The sequence below is a fragment of the Epinephelus fuscoguttatus genome, linkage group LG22 (genome assembly GCF_011397635.1).
Source record: "Epinephelus fuscoguttatus linkage group LG22, E.fuscoguttatus.final_Chr_v1".
Lineage (NCBI taxonomy): Eukaryota > Metazoa > Chordata > Actinopteri > Perciformes > Serranidae > Epinephelus > Epinephelus fuscoguttatus.
Window position 1 is genome coordinate 30,284,945 of NC_064773.1, and position 22,146 is coordinate 30,307,090.

Sequence of the window (22,146 nt, forward strand, 5' to 3'; positions counted from 1 at the left end):
TTAGGACTTATTTAGTGTTCTGGCTTTTATTCTCTTAATAAAATCATGTTGTCACCCCGGCGGATGTAGCGTAAGATTGCGTCAGTGAAACGACACATGCGCAACGTGACGGATAAACAATATGGCGACGTCCCTACAGCGCCTCACGTCTGCCGGGCGATATCTCCTTCAAAGACACATACTGAAGACAAATTCTTTAAGCAGGGTAAGAAAATTGTGTTTACAGTAGTGTTTCAATACAAAACGCCATCGACAGTTATCAGAAAACCGTCTAACCAAGGACAAACACCGCGACACGTCCTGTCAGTCTCAGTGTTTGCTAACAGTTACCGCTAGCTTACAGCTGCGACGTGCGCGGTTATTGTGAGATAATTTCTAAAAGTAAATCTGACTTTTGGTTTGTGTAATACAGTACAATGACGGGGAATTGTCGCTAACAGGCGGCTGGTAGCAGCTTACGTCACTGTCCTAAATTTGCAGTATCATCATGACCGGCTGTTAATTCCTGTGTGTCCTCCACCTGCAGCTCACAGCTGGACCTCACAGGCTCTTAGCTACTCAGGCTGCTCACCAGGTGGCTCTAAATGTTCCTGAGACCAAGGTGACCACTTTAGAGAATGGACTCCGGGTGGCCTCTGAGGACTCTGGGCTTACCACCTGCACAGTAGGTTAAAATCTCTCTCTCTCTCTCTCTCTCTCTTTCTCTCTTTCTCTCTCTTTCTCTCTCGCACACACACACACACAGTGTTCACTTGGGTCCAGTTACTTTATATACAGTAGCGCTGTGAACTTGTATAAGTCAGATTACAGTTCTGCAAGTTCTGTATGCTGACTTGGACTCATGTCAGTGTGAAATCACAAAGTTAACAATTTTAACTTGACTTGGACTTGAGTCTTTTGATTTGAAAATACTTGATACCTTCCCCCAGGCCCAAATATTAAAAAGAATGTTAAGGTTGGCAATGTTGTTTACCATTTCAAAGTATTTTATTTACTGTTTTACGACTTTAACAATATACAACTTGACAAAATAGAAACATACAAATGTCATTCTGCTGTAGTGCTGGTTAACAGAGCTGTATGCGATGATGGCACAATGTCTGCACTACTTTTTTAAGAATAAGTTCAGTTGTGCTTGTTCTAACAAACTTGTTTAGGAAATAAATAAAAATTTTAAAAAGCATTCAAGATTTTTGTAATTCATATATTATTACTATGTTGTTAAAATGGCATTACGTTGGGTGAACAGGACATTATGACTTGTTTAGACTTTAAACTTTAAGTTTAGGACTTGAGACTTCACTCCAGACTTGTCAGTCTTGACTTGGGACTTGACTCAGGGCTTGAGTGCAACTAAGCCTCATCATACAGACAAACTACAATCTATAGGATAGTATTGTTAGTACCTTTTAAGAAGTGGTAAGAAATAACTGGATTTCCAGTTGGTGATTCTTCCTCAATCAGTCACCTGTGTACAGCCCCAGTTCCAAAAAAAAGTTTGGGCACTGTGTAAGTTGTATATAAAAATAGAATGCATTGATTTGCGAATCCTTTCTGATGTGTATTTAATTGAATGCAGTACAAAGGTAATACAATTTAAACAGATAAACTTATTGGTGTTTTTTTTTTTCCATTTGTTTTTTGTAAATATGCACTCATTCTGAATTTAATACCTGCCACACGTTCTAAAAAAGTTGGGACGGGGGCATGTTTACCACTTGTTACATTACCTTATTATAACAACACTCAGTAAATGTTTGGGAACTGAGGCCCCTACTGTTGAAGTTTTGACAGTGACATCCATGATATCCAAAAACAATTTGAAATGCAGACTCGTCAGACCACAGCACACTCTTTCACTTTGTGTCAGTCCATCTCAGATGAGCTCAGGTCCAGAGAAGCGGGCAGTGTTTCTGGATGTTGTTGATATCTGGCTTTCACTTTGCATGGTAGAGTCTTGACTTTCATTTGTAGATTCAATGACAAACTGTGTTCACTGACAATGGTTTTCCAAAGTGTTGCTGAGCCCATGTAGCAATATCCTGTATACAGTAATGTTGCTTTCTAATGCAGTGCAGCCTGAGGGATTGAAGGTCACGGCCATTCAATATTGGCTGCAGAGATTTCTGCAGATTCTCTGAATCTTTGATTATATTGTGGCTTATAGCTGATGAAATCCCTAAATTCCTGCAATTGTGTGCTGAGAAATGATGTTCTTCAACTGTTGGACTCTTTGCCAATGCAGTTTTTCAAAAAGTGAAGTGTAATTAAAGTAATTTATGTCGATTTGCAAGTGTCCGGAATATAAAATAATTCATTTATTAGAGAAGAAAAGAGCTCAGTTGTATTCAGCTGTTTGTTTCATTGTGTGCATCACAGTGAACATGAAACATTGTCAGAGGGAGTCAGAACAGAAGTTGTAGCATGGACAACCTCAGAGCTACAAGTCTATTTACAGAGGGGCGTGTGTGTGTGTGTGTGTGTGTGTGTGTGTGTGTGTGTGTGTATTTGTGTGTCATGAGACATGTGATGTAATCTGTCCTCAGACAGTAGGTGTGTGTCAAGAAGATGTCCTCCAAATTAAGATTGTACTTTTCCAGGTTTTATCCCAGTGCCTAAATAAGAGTTTAGCTTCATAAATACAGAAGGTGGCCTCACTGCAGGTATTTGTCTGAAGTTGTAGCAGCAGAGAGTGTGTGGATATTAATCTGTGGATATTCATTATGACTTCTTTTAGGTGGGCCTCTGGATTGATGCAGGCAGTCGCTATGAGAACGAGAGAAATAATGGCACAGCACATTTCCTGGAACATATGGCATTTAAGGTGAGAGGATTTCAGTGCAGCAGATTTTACTCCTGCTAACTGGACTCACTGGTTTACCTTCCACTCTTTATTTGCACATCTGCAGCTATCATGAAGACAGTTTACTTTAGATAATAACAACATGTTAGTAACATAGACACAATGTTTAGAGTAACATAATGCAAAACTAATAAATGTAATGTTTATGGCTCAAAAAAAGAAACAATATGGTACATGTCTCGTCTTCAGTAATGCAAAACAAATCCTAAGGTTGGTTCACCTGTGTGTGTGTGTGTGTGTGTGTGTGTGTGTGTGTGTGTGTGTGTGTGTGTGTGTGTGTGTGTGTGTGTGACAGGGCACCAGGAAACGCTCCCAGTTGGATTTGGAGTTAGAGATCGAGAACATGGGGGCTCACCTGAACGCCTACACATCCAGAGAGCAAACAGTTTATTACGCCAAGGCTTTCTCTAAAGATCTTCCACGAGGTACAGTGCAGCTGAATGTTACAGTGAGATTAAGGTCACAGTGACGTGGTAATAACCATCAGGATGATTAAAGTGGTGGGGATGATCGAAGCATACATTTTATTGCATATCAGATTATATGATCACAGTGGCAGGGCTTCTTCCTGGTGTCACCATACACAGATGTTCAACTATTTGTAAGAGAGAATTCCATCATAGGTGAGGCAGAGAGACCAATTTGTACTCTGTGAAAGTTCCTTTAATTGAGCAGATTGCAACAAAGCCTCAATGTTGACATGTTAGACTTTCAGTAGACAACATGTCTGTAGGTCATGGAGGAATCATAACATGTCTGCAGTCATGGCTGTAGAGTCAATTAATTTATTTGAGAGCTGAGTATTTAAAGGTTATTTAAAAAAGTGATTACATGACAAAAGAATAAGTCACAGTACAGCAAATTCAGACATATCAAATGGGAGTCATCAAAAGGCAATCTGGGAAATGTAGGAAATCACAGACTGAGGTTGATGATGTTAGTAAACCAAATAATAAATTATCGCACAAACAATATACTAACTGGAAGAGTTATGAAATTTGAAAATCTTACTTCCAGGCCTGGAAATGGTTTGGGATGGAAAAGTTTTGAATAAACATTGTTTTGGCCGTTGTTTAAAGGGTGTTCATAAAATCCCCAAACTTGTCCAGCATTATGTGAAATGCATTCCTTGTCTTACCAATTAAAAATCTAGTGCTGAGCTGTGAGACCTTTGAAATGTCACTGGTATCACATGACACACATAGACCAGACTGACGTCACATCATCGCCAAGGTCGTGACTCCTTTAGGGGAAATAATATGCTGTCACATCCAGAGGAAAACTAGAAAAATGCTGAAAAGCCGTTGTTCAGCAGGTTAACAGAGGCTCTCACACTGAGATTTGAGGCTCATAAGATATTGAATATTCACAGTCAGCATGATAAAGCACTAAATAAAAATCAAATATACATATTTTATTGAATCACCAGGTATCATAATCCGAATATCTTAACATTTACAGATGTCCAGATAATCAATATCTTACCATTGTTTTGGGTCATTGATCCACTTGGATGGGTTAACAACTAAAGGGACAGCAGAGCAGATACTCACACACTAATGTAACAGACATTGTAATGAACAATTATTAAACTTGTCTTTCACAAGAAATAAAATCATTTAAACTCCAAAAATATATCCAAACACACGTCAAATTGTCTTGACATCCCACCACAAAAAAAGGGGGCACTGCCCTGACATTTTGTGTCGTACCTGTATGTGTCAGTCTGGTGTTTTGGCCAGTAAAATTAGCAAGTACTATCAGTGTGCTAATCTGCAAATGCATGGGAAGTGCAGGTTTAACAGTGTATGGCTGTATCGCTTTATAGACCTACCATTTTTAAACTACTTAAATGGAGTAAAATATTAAGTAGTTAAGGAAAAGTTTTTATAATTCATTGGCAAAAACGTGTGGGAACCCTGATCACAGACTAACATATTTAATTTTATTATTATTTTTTTTAAAGTTTTTGTTTTTTTGGGCATTTTAGCCTTTAATCAACAGGACAGACAAGTGTGAAGGGAGAGAGAGAGAGGGGGATTGACATGCAGGCTATGGCCACAGGCTGGAGTCGAACCCGGGCCCCTGCGGCAACAGCCTTGTACATGGGGCACCTGCTCCATCCACTAAGCCACCGATGGCCCAGACTAACATATTTAATGACAAGAAATCATTGTTTCATTCATAAAATGTTGTTTCCTGTTGTCTTTGTCCCAAGCTGTGGAGATCCTGGCTGACATCATCCAGAACAGCACACTGGGTGAGGCAGAGATCGAGAGGGAGCGAGGGGTGATCCTCAGAGAGATGCAGGAAGTAGAGACCAATCTGCAGGAAGTCGTGTTTGATTACCTTCATGCTACTGCGTACCAGTCCACAGCTCTGGGCAGGACCATCCTGGGCCCCACAGAGAACATCAAGTAAGAGCCAACATTCAGTTCAGATGCACAGCTGCTCTGATCTACAGAGTGTGTGTATCGGTTTCACGTGGTTCTGCTTGCTGTAGAAATGTTGTCCTGGACATGTTTCTTTCCTGCTAGTCAGTCAGCTGTGTGTGATTGCAGGACGATCAACAGAGGAGACCTGGTGGAGTACATCACTACTCACTACAAAGGCCCCAGGATAGTGCTGGCTGCTGCTGGAGGTCAGAGCTCTTCATCTCCACACCTGTGTGGCTGATACAGGCTGATATGTTTTAAAATGTTTTTTGGGAATGGTGAAACAATAATGAGTTTTTAGGTACTAATTAAAGTAAGTTGACACGGCTGTTGATTCTGCACCAGCCTTCCACCAAAGTCATGAATTCATACCAAAGTAAAATATGAGTTTGAGGTTGTTCAGATCTTCTGACCTTCTATTCTGTGATGTGTTTCTAATCAGGAGTTTCACAGGATGAGCTCATTGATTTGGCCAAGTATCATTTTGGGAAACTTCCTGGCAGATATAAAGGTGAAGCCCCAGCACTTCCTCCGTGCCACTTCACAGGAAGTGAGGTAAGGTGGACATCTTCAGACTAATACATTATTATTGAGTTGTAGTTTTTTAACTTATTTAAGTTTTTCATTAAATCGTCCTACAGTACATGTTTTTTGTCATCATATTATTCTGATTATTTGGAGACATTATATTCCTTTATCGGATAGCACTAGCAGAGATACACAATCATTTTAAAGCTGTAGTTGGTGACTTTTTAAATAAATAAAATAAAAATAACTCACATTTGCTAAAACTGTCACTACATCCTGACAGTAGTACATGAGACAGATAATCTGTGAGAAAATAATATTCCTCCTTGTAGTGCTCCTAATGGCATTTGCAATAATCCACTGCACATTAACGAAAACAACCAATCAGAGCTGAGGAGTCTCTTACGCAGTTGTCAGTTACCACCTGTAGTTTTAATCCTAAACCCCCGTTTTTGATCTTAAAAGTGCCTTATTAATAAAATTTTAATGTTTATTATCACTGTCACCTATCAAAAAAAGATAATTTATGATCAACTGTTTATTTGAAAGAAAACAGGTAAGAATAGCTCAGCCTTAGTGATGGTGGAAAAATTATGTCTTTTCAGCACCGTGTGCGTGACGACAAGATGCCTCTTGCTCATATCGCCATTGCAGTGGAGGCGGTTGGATGGTCACACCCCGACACCATCCCCCTCATGGTGGCTAACACACTTATTGGGAACTGGGACCGCTCGTTTGGTGGTGGTGTGGTGAGTACAGAAACGTCTCAGTCTAGTTGACTCAACTCGTTTGCTTCAGTTTGGATTTCTTACACCAAGCAGCACGAGACAACCATAACTGATGTCACGTTTATCAGAATTTATTGAATTGTACAAATGTCCGAGGACGTGGGGCTTTAGTTTTTACAGCAATAGTAGACATGTCAAATGTTAGAATTCTGTCAGCCATACATAAACACAGACATCAATCAATCAATCAATCAATCAATCAATTTTATTTATAAAGCCCAATATCACAAATCACAATTTGCCTCACAGGGCTTTACAGCATACGACATCCCTCTGTCCTTATGACCCTCACAGCGGATAAGGAAAAACTCCCCAAAAAAAACCCTTTAACGGGGACATTTGGTCAGCAACACTTGAGTTGCCTTTTAAATTGACTGTATTGTTATGATCACACAGAGGGATGTATAGTTTTCTGATCTTAAAGGTCCAGTCAGTGTGTAAGATTTAGGGGGATTTAGTGGTCAGAATTCCTTCAGTGTTAACTGTTCAGGAGGTTTTTACAGGGAGCCGAATGATGCGCATTAGTCTCCTCCTCTCCAAAACAAACAGAGCTGGTGATTTAAACCGGTAAAAACACTGAGTAAAGCACTTTCACATTACATATCAGTGTGTCTCTCACACTGTTTGGCACATCACAGATACCCTGTGAGCCCAGCTCCGGCTACTGTGTGATGATCAGCTATTTTCTCTGATAACTTAATGTGTGCTCACCTTATTTCTGATCTAGAAATTATTAACTGTGAGCCGAATTATCCACAGAGGTCTCTTCCTCTCCAAAACAAACAGACCTGGCTCATACAGCTCATTCTAAGGCAACAAAAACACAATTCTTAATTTCAGGTGTTCATACACTAAAGAAAACATACTTATTTCATTCAGTTTCTGCCAGTGTATTCCCCTAAATCCTACACATTGGACCTTTCATATAAAAAGGTTTGTTTTTAGAAACCATAATTTTTTTTTTATTTGACAAAAACTGATTGTGAGAAAAATGTGTCGACCACTTGATGCGTCACAATCAAAGTATAATAGTTCCTTTGATAACAAAATGGAAAACTGTTTGTCTGATGATAAAATGTGTTTGCAGTCTGAAGAAGCAAGCTTTTTAAGTCAAGATCCCACTTTTATTTTTTTTGCTATGAAACTATGAAAAACAATTCCTAAAAATCATTTTGATTTACGTATATCCTGTCAAGCTGTTGGTATTATGGTGTGGACTCCTTCCAACCTGGTGGACAGTCCTGCCACACAGAAATATGCAGTTTGTTCTCTATAATGGGAAAGTGAGGAATATTTCTAGTAGTGTATTTATAAACAGACACATACAAGGGGTCTGTATGTATTAATGAAGTGAAACACATCATATAATCGTCCCTGTTGGATCATTTCGTTTGTGAACCCAGAATCTGTCCAGTAAACTGGCTCAGATGGCCTGTCAGGGGAACCTGTGCCACAGCTTCCAGTCCTTCAACACCTGCTACACAGACACGGGCCTGTGGGGGCTCTACATGGTGTGTGAGCCCGGCACCATCAGCGACATGATGCACTTCACTCAGATGGAATGGTGAGTCCACCAACAGATCAGATATACTGTAGAAATGGTCAAATGCTGAGTTTGTGTAGCTGCTGTCTGCCAACAAGTCTAAATATAAAACCTGAGATCATAACAGCTCCTGGTGTGATGATGAGTCTTGTTCCTTGTTAGGATGTCTCTTTGCACGAGTGTGACGGAGAGCGAGGTGGCACGGGCCAAAAATCTGCTCAAGACCAACATGCTCCTGCACCTCGACGGTGAGGCCGCATCACATCCAGCTGCACTGGTGATCAGAGAAACATAATGTAGCACTTTCCTTTAACTGACATCAGCTTGTTTATCTGCTGTGTCCAGGATCCACCCCGATCTGTGAGGACATCGGCAGACAGATGCTGTGTTACAGTCGCAGGATCCCTCTGCATGAGCTGGAGGCCAGAATTGATGTGAGTGGGTACAGTCAAATCTCATCCATTAAGAGGTTCCCTCAATTCCATCTCATTACAAAGCTTTCAGTGGAGTTCAAGCAGTCAGCTGTGGCATGTTTTGTCACTTTTTCAAATTATAATCATTAAAGGCTGATGTTTAACTCCTGATCTCAGGTATTGTTCCTCTGACAGACTGATGAATTACTGTGGAGGCTAATAATCTGACAAAACATTTCAGAAATGAAACTGGAAGGTGTTGAATATGTATTGATGTCCTTTGTGCTGCACCTGGAGACATTAAAAACAACTTCAACCTTCCCATTAAGAGATTCTAAAATAATCTGCCTCTGATAAATCAGCTCGCCTTTCTCTCCTTAGCTGATGTCATTGTTAATAGCTCAGAATGATGGTCACTGTTTAGGCCTTGTACCACCACCCTAATGACTTTAAGAAACCATTACACTCAGTTTTTTTTCTGCTCCTCAACAGGCTATAGATGCTACAACCATTAAGGACGTGTGTACCAAATATATCTACAACAAGGCTCCTGCCATCGCAGCAGTTGGTATGTAGTTTTTTTCCCTAATGGGTTTAGAGTAACATGCATTAGTACAACTTATACACTCTGTAGTAGGCAGACCTGACAAATATGTAGTGGCTCATTGTCCCTGAGCAGTTTAAAGGGAAGGTCCGAATTTTTTGAAGTGGGCTTGTATGAGGTATGTATCAAAAGTCAGTGTACTACCTACAGTAGATGGCGGTTGGCTTGCCCCCAGTTTGGAGAAGCAGGCAGGAGTACCACCACATCAACTGAGCAGTGTACTGCTGCGGATGGGGGCAGCAGCAAAACATATTTTAGACACCTACAAGTTATTAATATTAGTTTAACTGCACACTATATTGAGGATATTTTTACAGCTTTACCTTTCCATCAGACAGCCTTTTCCATCATGACACTGTTGTTACGTGTGCCCTCTTCAAGCCACCAGACGACTTTAACGAAGTAATTTTACATTGCAGAACACAGGAGCTGCTTGTCCACTACTACCGTGGTCGGTTAGTTTGTGTGTGTGTTGTAGTGTGCCTTAAACTGTTATAAAGCGTGGCTTTACCAAAATCACAAAGTAACATGAACTATCTGATCGAGGCAGTAGTACACGAGCAGCTTCCGTGTTCTACGTGGTAAAATTACTGTTTTTGTGGAAGGAGTCTGGTGGCTTCGAAGAGAGGTAAAGCTGTGAAATTCTAAATACAGTGTACACTTGAGCTGATTCTGATTTTTTTAGGTGGGCCTTTGACCATAATAACATTGTACTACCCAAAGTAATTGCTGAAATTTGGGAACACAAACATATTCAGCAAGAAACATGATCACAATGAGTACAGTGTTATTATAACCAGCATAAACAATGTTAACAGCGACAGGAATAAACCCCACATTGTGATTACCTGTAGTTTTCCTTTACAAGCAGTGCAGTACAGTTGTGATGACATTAAAAACAACCTGTTTTTCTCTCAGGTCCAATTGAACGGCTGCCAGACTACAACCAGATCCGCAGTGGAATGTTCTGGATGAGAACCTGAGCAGACCGGCTCTGGGGACAAGTTACCCGTCAGCTGTACAGCATACAAACACACACACAGTATTTAAGTATCTTCTGTAGTATTTTTTCCTCCTTTAATTTTTATTATAAAATAAAGACCAACACAATAATGTTAAAATAACACAGATACTATTCTTTGTGGCTCTTGTCATTTTTTACTCTTGCTTGCAACTTGTTCCTGTGCAGCTTTCTTGGCTTTAACCATCTCCACCAGTTCCTGTCAGAGAAACAGAGGAAATGAGTCAGAGCAGCTTTGATGTTTTAAGGTGGTTTAAATGCACTGCACCAACAGATGATTCTAATATTTAGTCTGCCCTCGTTAGTGTAAATGTAGTGGACAAAATATTAGAGAATTCCGCGACAGGCGCTCATCTTACCTTGTACCTCTTCATACAATCTTTCTTGCTTCGTCCAGGGACGGCAGCAGCGATCTTCTCCCACCGCTCAGGTGTGCTCACTGGATAGGTCTTCAGGGCTTGTTCCAGAAGCTTCTGCTCCTCGGTGGTCCAGGAGGCGGCGTTACCTTCACCACCAGTGGCTGAGGGACGAGACACAGAGGCTCAAAATGGCACTTTTACACAGAATATTTGTCTTAAACATTTCCTCAATATGAATTCCTTAAGCAACTGTTTGTAGAGCGAACAAATTAACTATTCACAGTGACTACGTTCACATGCACACCTATATTCCAGGACCAACTTGATGAGGGCATAAGTAAAAAGCCACTGCATCACTGACAGAGTGACACCTTTATTCCGCCATTATAAGCATCTTACAGTAAGACGTGGGATATGCTGGTATTATTTGGCTTTTAAAAGCATTCTTTGCTTCTTAGTTGGGGTTTTTAACAGCAGTTTACAACACACAGCCTCTTTACGTATGTTAACGGCCAGCTCTGTGCGTTGTCATGGAAACGCTGTACACAAATGAACAGTTTTCACGGCTGGTGTAGCGATGCATGGCCAAGAGGAAAGCCCACATTTCTGGTCAGAAGGAGAAACATCTACTTTGAAACATTATTATGAAAGACTTGGATGTCAACATGTTTTTGGGTATGCGCAAATATCATGATACCAACCTTTTCAGAAAGGTGGTAGAGGGAATGAGGGATGCTATGTGCACACAGTCAGTCAACCATTGGCGGAAAACTCTGAAAAAGTCCTATATTGATGCAAAGAGGCAAAATGGCAGAGCAGCTCCAGCTGTTCCACATTTCCATATACTGACATGATGAAGGACATGTTAATGCATGTCAGTTGATGTATGCGTGGCTGCATGTAAATGCAAGTATTAGTGGAATGTTGACTTTCATTAGCGTTGTAAATAGCTTAGTAGGAATATTGCCTTTTTTGGAATAAGGGCAAAAAAAATGAATATACTGTGAATGTCAATGAGAACACAGCACTGAAGAGTTACCTGTCTTGACTCACTGAACTGGTGTGTTTTTAGCCTGGAGCATATTTTCATACCGTTTCAGAGACATCCAGCAGCTGTACAGACACACTCACCATCAAATCTCTCTGAGGGCACAGCATTGTCGATGGTGGGCGCTACAGAACCATGTTCCTTCTTGAACTTTTCAAAGGCTTTTCTGTTGATCTCATCCTTCTGAACTGGATCTGTGGAGATGACATTCATACAACACAACTGATGAACATTTTAGCTAATTAAAATCATCCAAAACAGCATGGCAAATAGTATTCTGATCAAAATTAAAAGTTAATATAATAATGATAATGTATATAATGTGGTTTTCCAGGTAAAAAAAAAAACAGTCTGCAATATTGGGTCAGCTTTATCTATTCCGAGCAGAGACTTGTGTATTGTACCCCAACATGTTCAGAAAATGAAAGAACTCTCTGGCATTTTAGAATTCAGCCTGTCACCCAGTTTTCTGTTGACTTGCAGGATTGGGGGACACTCACTGCAGTTCAGACATACATGAACTGTTTTATCAACTAATAAGTGAAGCTCAGCACAAGAGAACTTGCACTTTGTTCTGCATGCCATTAAATAGCCAACCCACAAGTCAACTAGCAGTAGTGTATTTAAAATAACTTAATCTAGTTTGATTTCAGTCCTGAAATCCATCAGCCACTGTCTGATGACAATGAAGCTTCTGCTCTGGAGGTGAGAGCCAATAGTTTGGGCTGTACCGGAGTCAGCAGTGGATATCCAGACCAAGACTTCCTCTTCTGTGCACCAGTAATTTCAGTTAATCTCTATAAACACATATCTGCATATGAATGTCATGTTTTTAAAAAGCTAATTTAAAGCTGAATGGTTGTCAGACAACGGCTGATGTGTTTCACCTCTTCACCTCTCTACAGACTGTTTATCTGCTGTTTAAACGTGATTGGTCAGTACTACTCAGACTACAAATGGAAACCAGATCACTTCCGACACCAAAATCTTTCCCTGTTGCCTACAGACTGCACACGCATACAGAATCTGTTCATGGAAATACTGTTCATTTGAACATGACTGTTGCACACCTTAAGGGAACAGAAGCAGTAATGCTAAAAGGTGTTGAAGCTAGTTTGCAGCAGGTTATGCAAATCATATTTTCTTCATATATGAGCTCACCTAGCCGTTGTAGATTCTTGGCTTTGTTGATGACGTCTTTGGCCGTCCTCTTCATGCCACTGGTGGAGTGGAGGTTCATATAGTTGGCAATAACTTCCCATCTGGACGAAAAAAAAAACCAATTACATTTGACTTCTTCTTTTAATATCTAACTGCCAAACACACTGCAAAGCAGGGCTGCATATTAAAGATTAATTCATTCATTATCCATAACTGCTTATCCTATTAAGGGTCGTGGGGGGGCTGGAGCCTATCCCAGCTGACATTGGGCGAGAGGCGGGGCACACCCTGGACAGGTCGCCAGACTATCACAGGGCTGACATTTGAATTAGCGGAGAGATCCATTTTAACCAAACCAAGCACTTCTAATTTCTTAACAAGCATGTAGGTACATATTTGTAAACATGTTTACCTGTCCAAATACTGCGCCTGAACACTGAAGCTGCTTTAGCAAACACAGTGTGAGTGTGTACCTGGCGTTGGTCCCAGCAGGGAACAGGTTGACAGCTTTGATGAGCAGCTGGAGGTCCTCCTCGTTCCAGCCCTTCCCCCCTGCTCCTCCTCCTCCGCTGGCCTGCTCAGCACTGCGAGCCGCCTGCCTCATCTGGACCTCGGCCTCCTTCTCCCTCTGCAGCTGGGCGTTCACCTCCTGCACCTGAGGGGAGGGACACCAACATGTTTGTAGGACATCATCGACTGACACGCATTCTCCTGGTGGTCTCTGCCGTCTATCTCCTCCGAAATGCCACAAAAAAATCTTTAAAAACAAAAGTGCCTTTTTACCTGCTTCTCCACGGCTGCCTTGCTGTCCTCTTTTGATCCTGATGCCAGGACCTCATTCAGGGACTGCAGACTGGAAACACACAAGCACCATAAAACACTATTACACATCTCCTCAGGGCTGTTTCCTGAGAGCATTGTAAGGCAGGGATGATCTCAGTTTATATAATGACAACAGGACTAGGATCATCTTAGATTTAATGTGCCCAAGAGCATTAAAATTCATCCAAACAACGATCCTGTAGTTGACTGTACCTCGTCAGCTCCAGACGATCACAGAGCTTCTCCACTTCCTCCATCATTTTCACGCTGTCAGCTTCATTGTCAGCAAAGTAATTCCAGTTCTGAGGAGTGAGGAAAGACGTGGAGACAGAAAAACACTGATAAAAGCTCTATTACTGATGCAGCTCTCAAGTGTCAGAGGTACTTGAGGTTTGAGACTATCAAAGAGCTTGGATGAAGATGAACCTTGCAGGTAGTCCTGAGTTTCTGCCTCTCCTTCTTGATGGCCTTCTTCTGGATCTCCTTCTCTTTCTTGGCCTGCTGGGCTGCCTGCTTGGCCTCCTCTTCCTCTTTCTCCCTCGCCAAACGAGCTGCCTCCAGCTCAGCCTGCCGGGCCTGCAAAACACAGGAGACTGGCTGCTGAGTTTTTGCCGAACTGACGACATCATTTCAAAAGCAAACTGAAGTCACCATAATCTCACCTCTGACCTATTCTTTTTAGGTGTATTTCTATTAGCTACATGTCCAAAAAAGATCATACAGGGTGAAATATTATATCGGCTACCTTGAGGTATCTCCATTTGTATGCTCTTCAGACACTTTTACATTACTTACAGCCTGTCAGGTATATCACAGTTAGAACCAGATCAACAGGGAATGTATTTACTACACTTTTACACACACAAGTTCACAACACACATCACATTGCAGTGACATCAAGAGGATCTTCGGCTTTTCATTCCCAAAAGGGGCGTGGCCTAGACGTTTTGACCTCTTTACCGCGGCTCCACCCTCCCCACTACTGCACAGATGGCAGTGGCACTATCCTAGATATTCTGGCTCAACTGTTTTACAATATGAGTATACGTTCACACCAACAGCGACCAGAGTGGAAGTCATTCATTTTCAATGAGAGCACTGCGACTTGGGCGACCTGTTCGTCAGCCAAAGCGACCAGAGTGGGTCCGGGGGAGAGTTAAAACTCGTTTAACATTATGGTAATGAGCTCTGACGCAGTTCAGTGGCAACCAGTCGGAATGCTGACGTGCTTCGATTAAGCGGGTCCCAGAGAACAAGCCATGTAACTTTGGATCCTACAGCACACTTGTTCCCACAGTGGATATCGAGAAGTTTATTACTTGCGTTCTACCTACTCAGTCCTTTATAATGTGTCGCTGTTCGGTTACAGAGACCAAAATAAAAAGAATGAGGCTCCGCGTCGCAGAGGTAGTTGGTTGGTCTGGTGAGTTTTAAAGTGTGTAATGTTAGTAACAGAGGAGAGAACAGTAGGCTAATGTTGGGACGTAGCATGCAAGTCTCCCTTGCTTGGTTTGAATGGGATGACATACGTTTTCTGGTTTCATTGACCAAACATAACTTTCTGTAGGCCAACTATGAGCTTTTTGACTGGACAACAGCAACTACGCTGCTTTCAAGCCAGCAGTCCGCTTTGCGGCTCCTTTAAATTGACAAGCACGATCGAACATTCAATGATTCACGTGTTAAGCGACTAGAGCGACCAAAGCTGCCACAAATATTTTTGACAATCATGCTTCTTGGGCGTCCATGACAGACTTTACCTCTTTGGAAGCTTCTGGTGTGAACGTACAGTAAGTGGAGACGTCTTGTCCATGTTTATACACAGTCTATGGCGTGTGTCCACAGCCTTTCTTTTTCCTCTGTGCCATACAGCTCCTTTGTTCCAAAAATTATTAAAAACTGAACCACACTGTTGCACTTGGTGACATGTTCCTTCATTACAATGACACACACTGTAATTTATTTGACTCAGTCCCACATAAACCGTCCTGCTGCCCCAAATACTCAGTAGAACACCAAATGTGGACGAATCCGCCGCTGAAAATAGTCCCCAACAAATAAACTACTTCCTCCTGTTTGGGTAACGTTTGCTAATAACTACAGTTTCAGGAAATTATTAAACCTTTTTTTTTAAATGAAATTATATACTTCTCACGCTACAGTGTGTCTTAGTTGACAGATGCCAACAACAGCACCGTCCATATGCCATGACCACAGCAAGAGCCTTTGAATTTGGAGACTTTTAAAATTTTATTTTGTCACCATCAGATTGAAAGGTAAAGATGGTGCTTACTGAGTTACCCACCACAGACATAGAGAATGGTCATGATGTTGTGTTTAGAATGACTGTAAATGAGACTTACTCGCTCCTTCTCCTCCTGCTCTCTCTTCTTGGCTTCAGCTTTGGCCTTCTTCTCTGACTCCTTCCTGGCTTTTTCTTCTTCTTTGAATTTCTTTATTCTAGGGTCACAGCTGTAGGCAGTATCTGCAGTGAGGCAATACAACGCATCAGTCTCACTGATATTCAGCAGGGGGTTCCTGGACCATGTACCATATTATAGACTGTTTCATAAAATGAACATTGTTTTTATTTCTACATATTTAACAGCCTAATGTATCTTTATGATATTTCTAATGGCAGTGTGTGCTGGCTCTGAGAGACTGTACCAACTAGTGTTCGTATTCTGTTCATCTCCTCCTTCTTCCTCTGAGCTCTGGAAGCTCGATTCTGCTTTTCAATCCATCTCCTCTCATCTCGGCTGCGACACAAACATGTCAGTCAGATACTGAAGTTACAGCAGTGGATCTGAAATGTGTTTCAGTACAATGGACTGCTGTCACACACACTAGCTTACCATTCAGCCTTTTCTTTTTCCTCTTCGTCCAGGTATGAGAATTCCCTCCACGAATCAAAGTTGTACCTTTAACGGTGAGTGACATACACATTAAAACACTTTCTTCTCTACTTTGCTAAATGTTTTTTTTCTGTTCTGACACCAAATGATCACTCAAATTCTTCTAATCAAATTCATTTCTCACTAGGGAGCAGCAAAAAAACTCCCCCACTTACCAAAAAGAGTAAAAATTATCGACTTCCTCAAAAGAGGAGTCCATGGTTCCAAGTTTGGGCACGTGCTTTTTGGTAGACCATCTGGCGTTTCTCTCGAAAACTGGAGCAAACACCTCTGTAAAGTTTTCTTTGCCTTCGCTCTTTGAAGGCACGGTGTTGTCAAAGGTTGGATCGACACTGTCGAAGGCTCTCCTCTTCACAGGGTCAGACAGGATTTCTATAGCTGAGGTCCGAACGGTGACAGAGGAAACGGTGACAGTCAGTTCAGGGCCCTCCAGCAATAACACGTTACTGCTGATATGAATACGAGACAGTGTTATATACCTTTAGTTATACAGGTGAAGTAGTCGTTGTCTCCCTCTACAATCTGCTCTCCTGCAGCTTTCCTCTTGTCAGGATGGTGCTTCAACACAATCAATTTGTCTGTCGAGAAACGGCAGAGAGCGTGATCACAACAAGTCATTTCCACCAACTAGAGAAATGAATCATAGAGGAATAGTTCATGTTTTTTTTTTAAATGGGGTTGTAAGAGTTCTTATTAGAGGTAGACCGATAGTGGATTTTTATAGGCTGATAAAAGGAAAGAACTAAATACCAAAATAAATATAGAAATCTGGAAATGAGCATCAAACTAGCTGTAAAAAAAAAAATCTAGATGGGAGTGACTTCTATTATTTGAGCAATTTCTTTTCATCAAAGTCAACCTGAGATTCTCAGAGTACATAATGGCATTACCTTGACTTCATGTATGGAGCCTCCATGAAAAACAGTATTGGAGAAAGGCAGTATTTTCATTACATGTTTTTGAAATATGCATTTTAATTACTTTGAAGTATTTTGTAATTGGTATTTGACAGTGCTGGGGGGAAAAAGGAAAAAAAAAAAAAAAAAATCGCATGTAATTTTACACAACATGCTTTGAAGTTGAATAATTTTGGATTTTCAAAATATTTAAAATATGTTCTCTATGATTCATTAAACATAAAAAAAAAAACAAGATCAAAACCTAGTATATAAGTAGTAGGAAAGTTTTAAGCAGCGTGTCACAAAGCTTGTGCAATCATGTTTTCATCATCTTAGAAATATTTCTAAAATACTACCCAGTTTCATTTTTAAAAAACACAGACACTTTTACACGCCTTCATCTCCTCACGCCTGTTTTACTGCAACAGCCTTGTGTCTTGCCTGAATCAAAGATCTATTATTCGACTCCAGACTGAACAAAATTCAGCTGCCAGGATTTTAACCAGAACCAAGATATGTGATAACATCACTCCAATTTTAGCCTCTTCACACTGGCTTCTCTTCATGGTCTCTCCCAGCTTAATATCACTGATCTCTTAGTACCTGACACACCAGAACGCACTTTGAGGTCCTCAGGCAGAGGTCTTTTGTCTGTTCCAGAGGTCTAGCTGAAAACTAGAGGGGACAGAGTGTTTGCTGTCAGGGCCCCGAGGCTCTGAAACAATCTGCCCGAGGAAATCAGGTCGGCCGAGTCAGTGATCTCTTTTAAGTCCCTTCTAAAAACAGTTTTATCGGAGAGTCTTTCCTCATTTTACTTGAGTTTTGAGTTAATTTAAACTATGAGGTCTTTTAAAAGTTGTTAATTTCATGTCTTCTCTACTTTAACTATTGACATGTAAAGCACTTTGTGACTCTGTTTTCTTTATCAATAAAGATTATTATTATATAACTGGACCATGTCCGACTTCATCCCGACTTGCTCTTACGTAGTACAAAAGTGGACGGCGATAAAACCGCGAGAGCGAGGCGGCCGCAGTTTTTAGAGTCAGGAGCTGCAGTTGCTCTCCACAGACTGCACCGCGTGGCTCTCACCTGATCTAACAGCTGATTGGTTCAGATGTCGACTCAACGATATGATGTTTTAGATAAACTACTCATTTGTGTGAATTTTTAGAGATTAAGATTGTATTTGTCTGATTTGAAGGTTTATTGTGTGAACAGAAAACATGTTGTGTGACTGATGGTGAAGTTTAGTCACCAGAGACTAAATAGGCCTACATTCATCATAAACAACACAGTGTCTACTGTACTATATTAATATTGGATGGTTTAATCATTGAAGTATTTAGCAACACAGAGACTTGTGGTCAGTGGGATGTGAGGACTCTTAAAATAACATCAGATGTGAAGCCCTGACTGTATCTGACTGAGCCTTAATGAAAGCTGTTGTCTTGTATTTTTTTTTCCTCTGAAAATATTAACCTTATACTCAAGCACTGTTTATTCAGCCTGTGTAGTTGAGGGGACAGGTCAAACTGATATGATGCTGATTTACAGGAGAATTCATGTCAAATGGAGGATAAACCATGAACATAAACTACAGATCACCTGTAAAGCATTTTAATAAATTAATCCATCATAATTAAAACAACTGGAGACTGAGAACAAAGAAAAAGACTTTTCCCCCTTTTCCCTTGAAAAAAAATCAGAACTAACCCTTTAAGAGCAGGAGGAAGAAATATACTCACGGGCGGCTTTGATCTGTTTCTGTGTGGCTTTGTATCTCAAGTGTGGGAGCCCGAGGACAGCATAGTGATCTTGATTCTGACAAACAAATAAGTAAAGAGTTCAAATAACAAGCTGATGTTCACAACCATATATTAGATTTTTAGAAGTCTTTAAATAAACTCTACTAAATATGAAGGATTACTTCAACTACTGCGAACATATGTGTCCAGCTCAAGAAATACATATACTGAATAAATATCACAAAAAAGTGGTACAAGACTTTTGGGCTGCAACTAATGATTATTTTCATGATTTATTATTTAAATTTTTTGGTCTATAGAATGTCAGGAAATAGCAAGAAATATCCACCACAGTCTCCCAGAGCCGACTGTGTCCCCTTCAGATGCCTTCAATCCAACCATCAGTTCAGAACCCACTAACAAAATCCTCACATTTGAGAAGCTGGAACCACAGAATGGCGCTATTTTTGTTTTTAAAAAATGACTTAAGTGATAAACAAATAAATTATAACAGTTGATAAATTTTCTGTCAATCACCAAATTGATTAATCATGTCAGCTCTACATGCAGGCATCCAAACAGCTTACAGTCTAAGATAATATTCTGATCTGATACCTTCCAGTCTTTGGGGTCAAGTGTTCGGAGCATCGGGTACTCCTCCAGCTGAAACTCCTCATCCTCTGACTCCTCTGAGGACTCCTCTTCCTCCTCCAGCTCCTGGAAGGAGGCAGATGGATTCCTGTTCCTCCTCTTCACGTAGGCCTCAAACCATCGACCTACAGGCTCAACCTGGATCTGCACAGATGCTGAGAGGAGACAGAGAGGTGAGAAGTTCTGCAATTCTGATATTAATATGGGACTGTTTTTTAGATAAATACATAAGGATCCCTTAAAAAGACAGTTCCCCCCAAAATCAAAAACATATATTTTTCCTCTTCATGTAGTGCTATTTATTGAACTACACCCACTAACTGTATCCCCATTCAGAAGGAAGCTTGCATCTACTGCTAGTTAACTTAGCACCAATGAGCTAGCTGATGTCACATCTCAGCCAAGGAGGACACCATCAATAGCCATGTTTCCATCAGCCTGTTTAGATGCGCGTCTAGAAGTATCGCATCGGAAAATTATGATGGAAACGCCAAAATTCGAATAAAAATCCCCTGATTCGCACAAACTAAAATACGCTTGCTTTAGCCGGGTTTTGGTTGATTTGAAAAAATATTGATTCGCAAAACGGGGGATGGAAACAGTTATGTTTGAATTAAGTCTGACATCGCAGCGCACCTCTCTCCATGGTGATATCCACACTCCGGGTCAGGAAGGCAGTAATGCATTTACAAGCTGGTTGCCAACCGCCAGAAAACGTAGAAGAAGAATACGAGACTTGTTTTGTTTCTGGTTCTGCGGAAAACTTGCGCGAGTTCGTAGTTTTCACCAAAGTCCGTACATTTCATGGAAACACACAGGATTCGTATTTGTTTTAATGCGCATTTCCCAATGATTCGAATCACTTTTGGATGGAAACATAGCTAATGTTTACAGCTCGCGTTGTCACAAGCATGAGCCTCCATGGGCAGATGCACGCTTCCTTCTGCACCGTGACACGGTTGGTGGGTGTGGCTTAGTAGAAAGAAAATAGTTCCTACATGAAACTGTTCACAGCAAGGTCTTAGATTATCTTGAGTAACTGAGTCGTGATTTCTGGAAAGAGACACTGGTGTAGAGTTTTTCAAATGTATTTTCTTGGCACTCCGAGCGGCACAAGCAGAGTCACATTTAGTTCCATTATACTGAAAAGAGGGCAGACATCTCTATGGCTGATATCTCCAACACTCTGCAACTCACACCAAAACAATCTAGACTGGTAAATAGCACTACAGGTAAGAGGAAAAATCTATCCCTTTAATTTTGTCATTTAAAGAATTGAGACTGAGATACGTATTGAGTGAGACATTTCACAGTTGAAATATAAAACCAATATGTACTATATTTTCAGAAAATATGATTGTATCTCCATTTCCAAGTAAAAGCACCTTGCTGAATTTACACTGTAAAGTGTCACTGTGGAGTTGAACGTTTAATTCTTCCTTATAAAGGAAAAACTACAGTTATTTTTGTCCTCACTGAAAATGGTGTCAGGTGAGACTATCTGAAGGTACAACAACAGGTGTCCAGACATTATGTAACAGACCGGTAGTTAATGGCTGACATGCAGACACATAAAAGTAGGCGAAATGTTAAACAAGTGAAAGTGTGTTAAATATCAAGAGCTGCCAAGTAGCAAGTGTTCAGCTAATGCCAAGTGCTCCCCTGAGTGGGCAGCAGCTCGGTTACATTATGAAACACAGAAAATTAAACCCTTGGAATAAACCGATAAACAACACAAGTTAATAACAATAAAGGGACTCTTACAATCTCTCTATTAGCTGACAATTTAGCTAAGTCCTTACTGTCTGCTTTTTAGCTGCGTGCTAACCAGTATAGCAACAGTCTTCAGATATATAACATTGGTAGCTTAGCTAGCTACATTCCTGTAGCCGCCTTCACTGCTTACCGGCAGCGGCTGCAAAGACAACCGTCTCGTCGCCGTCCAGCGCTTCTAACAACATCTTAGAAGATTGGGCTACACGAACATTCGGGTGCCGAAATTATCAAGTGAAAGCTTTCTCAAGTGCTGAAGTTTTTTGTGGCCCGCTCATTAACACACCACATGGGCCTCCCTGTCCAAGTGCCGACCAAAAACGAGCTGCGCTGTCACGCTGTTAACGCCTCCGTGTTGTGACTATGGTTCCTCACTATTGCAGTTCCGCAAAAAGCGTATCGTGAAGCAGCGCCTTTTCGCTGAAAACCCCCTGATATTAATTAGAAGTGTATCAACTTAAACAAATGTTTATGGTTAAGACTTTTTATTATATGAGTATTGTTTATCTGGCAAAATATTTTTTTATTGGTGGTACATCCTCAATAAACGTCCGACCTGTATTTCCGGTGACTGG

At 40.8% G+C, this 22,146-nt stretch overlaps 2 protein-coding genes across 2 annotated transcripts; one reads left to right on the plus strand and one right to left on the minus strand.

The window, feature by feature from the left end:
- The first annotated feature begins 64 nt into the window (after positions 1–64).
- On the plus strand, positions 65–10,309 carry pmpcb (peptidase, mitochondrial processing subunit beta). Its single transcript, XM_049567377.1, has 13 exons — positions 65–205; positions 527–664; positions 2,738–2,824; positions 3,159–3,288; positions 5,082–5,280; positions 5,425–5,504; positions 5,741–5,853; positions 6,432–6,575; positions 8,018–8,178; positions 8,320–8,405; positions 8,503–8,591; positions 9,063–9,138; positions 10,093–10,309. Exons 1-13 carry the CDS (start codon positions 122–124, stop codon positions 10,155–10,157), a joined length of 1,452 nt encoding a protein of 483 aa, XP_049423334.1. The 5' UTR covers positions 65–121; the 3' UTR covers positions 10,158–10,309.
- Positions 10,256–21,907, minus strand: dnajc2 (DnaJ (Hsp40) homolog, subfamily C, member 2). Its single transcript, XM_049567376.1, has 16 exons — positions 21,705–21,907; positions 19,763–19,953; positions 19,148–19,223; positions 16,980–17,078; positions 16,656–16,878; positions 16,441–16,506; positions 16,253–16,344; positions 15,949–16,070; positions 14,012–14,161; positions 13,799–13,887; positions 13,547–13,616; positions 13,237–13,418; positions 12,764–12,864; positions 11,686–11,796; positions 10,555–10,715; positions 10,256–10,394 (listed from the first exon to the last, which is right to left on the minus strand). The coding sequence occupies exons 1-16, from the start codon at positions 21,757–21,759 to the stop codon at positions 10,326–10,328; spliced, it is 1,857 nt and encodes a 618-aa protein (XP_049423333.1). The 5' UTR covers positions 21,760–21,907; the 3' UTR covers positions 10,256–10,325.
- Between the last annotated feature and the right edge of the window lie 239 nt (positions 21,908–22,146).

What these genes read in the sequence shown, in the direction of transcription:
- dnajc2 (XM_049567376.1), bottom strand. Translation starts at nt 21,759, where the DNA reads ATGTTGTTAGAAGCGCTGGACGGCGACGAGACGGTTGTCTTTGCAGCC. An exon ending in GATAATTTTTACTCTTTTTG is followed by an intron (nt 16,507 to 16,655) that starts GTAAGTGGGGGA and finishes TCACCGTTAAAG; the next exon opens with GTACAACTTTGATTCGTGGA. An exon ending in ATTGTATGAAGAGGTACAAG is followed by an intron (nt 10,395 to 10,554) that starts GTAAGATGAGCG and finishes TTTCTCTGACAG; the next exon opens with GAACTGGTGGAGATGGTTAA.
- pmpcb (XM_049567377.1), top strand. Translation starts at nt 122, where the DNA reads ATGGCGACGTCCCTACAGCGCCTCACGTCTGCCGGGCGATATCTCCTT. An exon ending in TGGAACATATGGCATTTAAG is followed by an intron (nt 2,825 to 3,158) that starts GTGAGAGGATTT and finishes TGTGTGTGACAG; the next exon opens with GGCACCAGGAAACGCTCCCA. An exon ending in GCCACTTCACAGGAAGTGAG is followed by an intron (nt 5,854 to 6,431) that starts GTAAGGTGGACA and finishes ATGTCTTTTCAG; the next exon opens with CACCGTGTGCGTGACGACAA.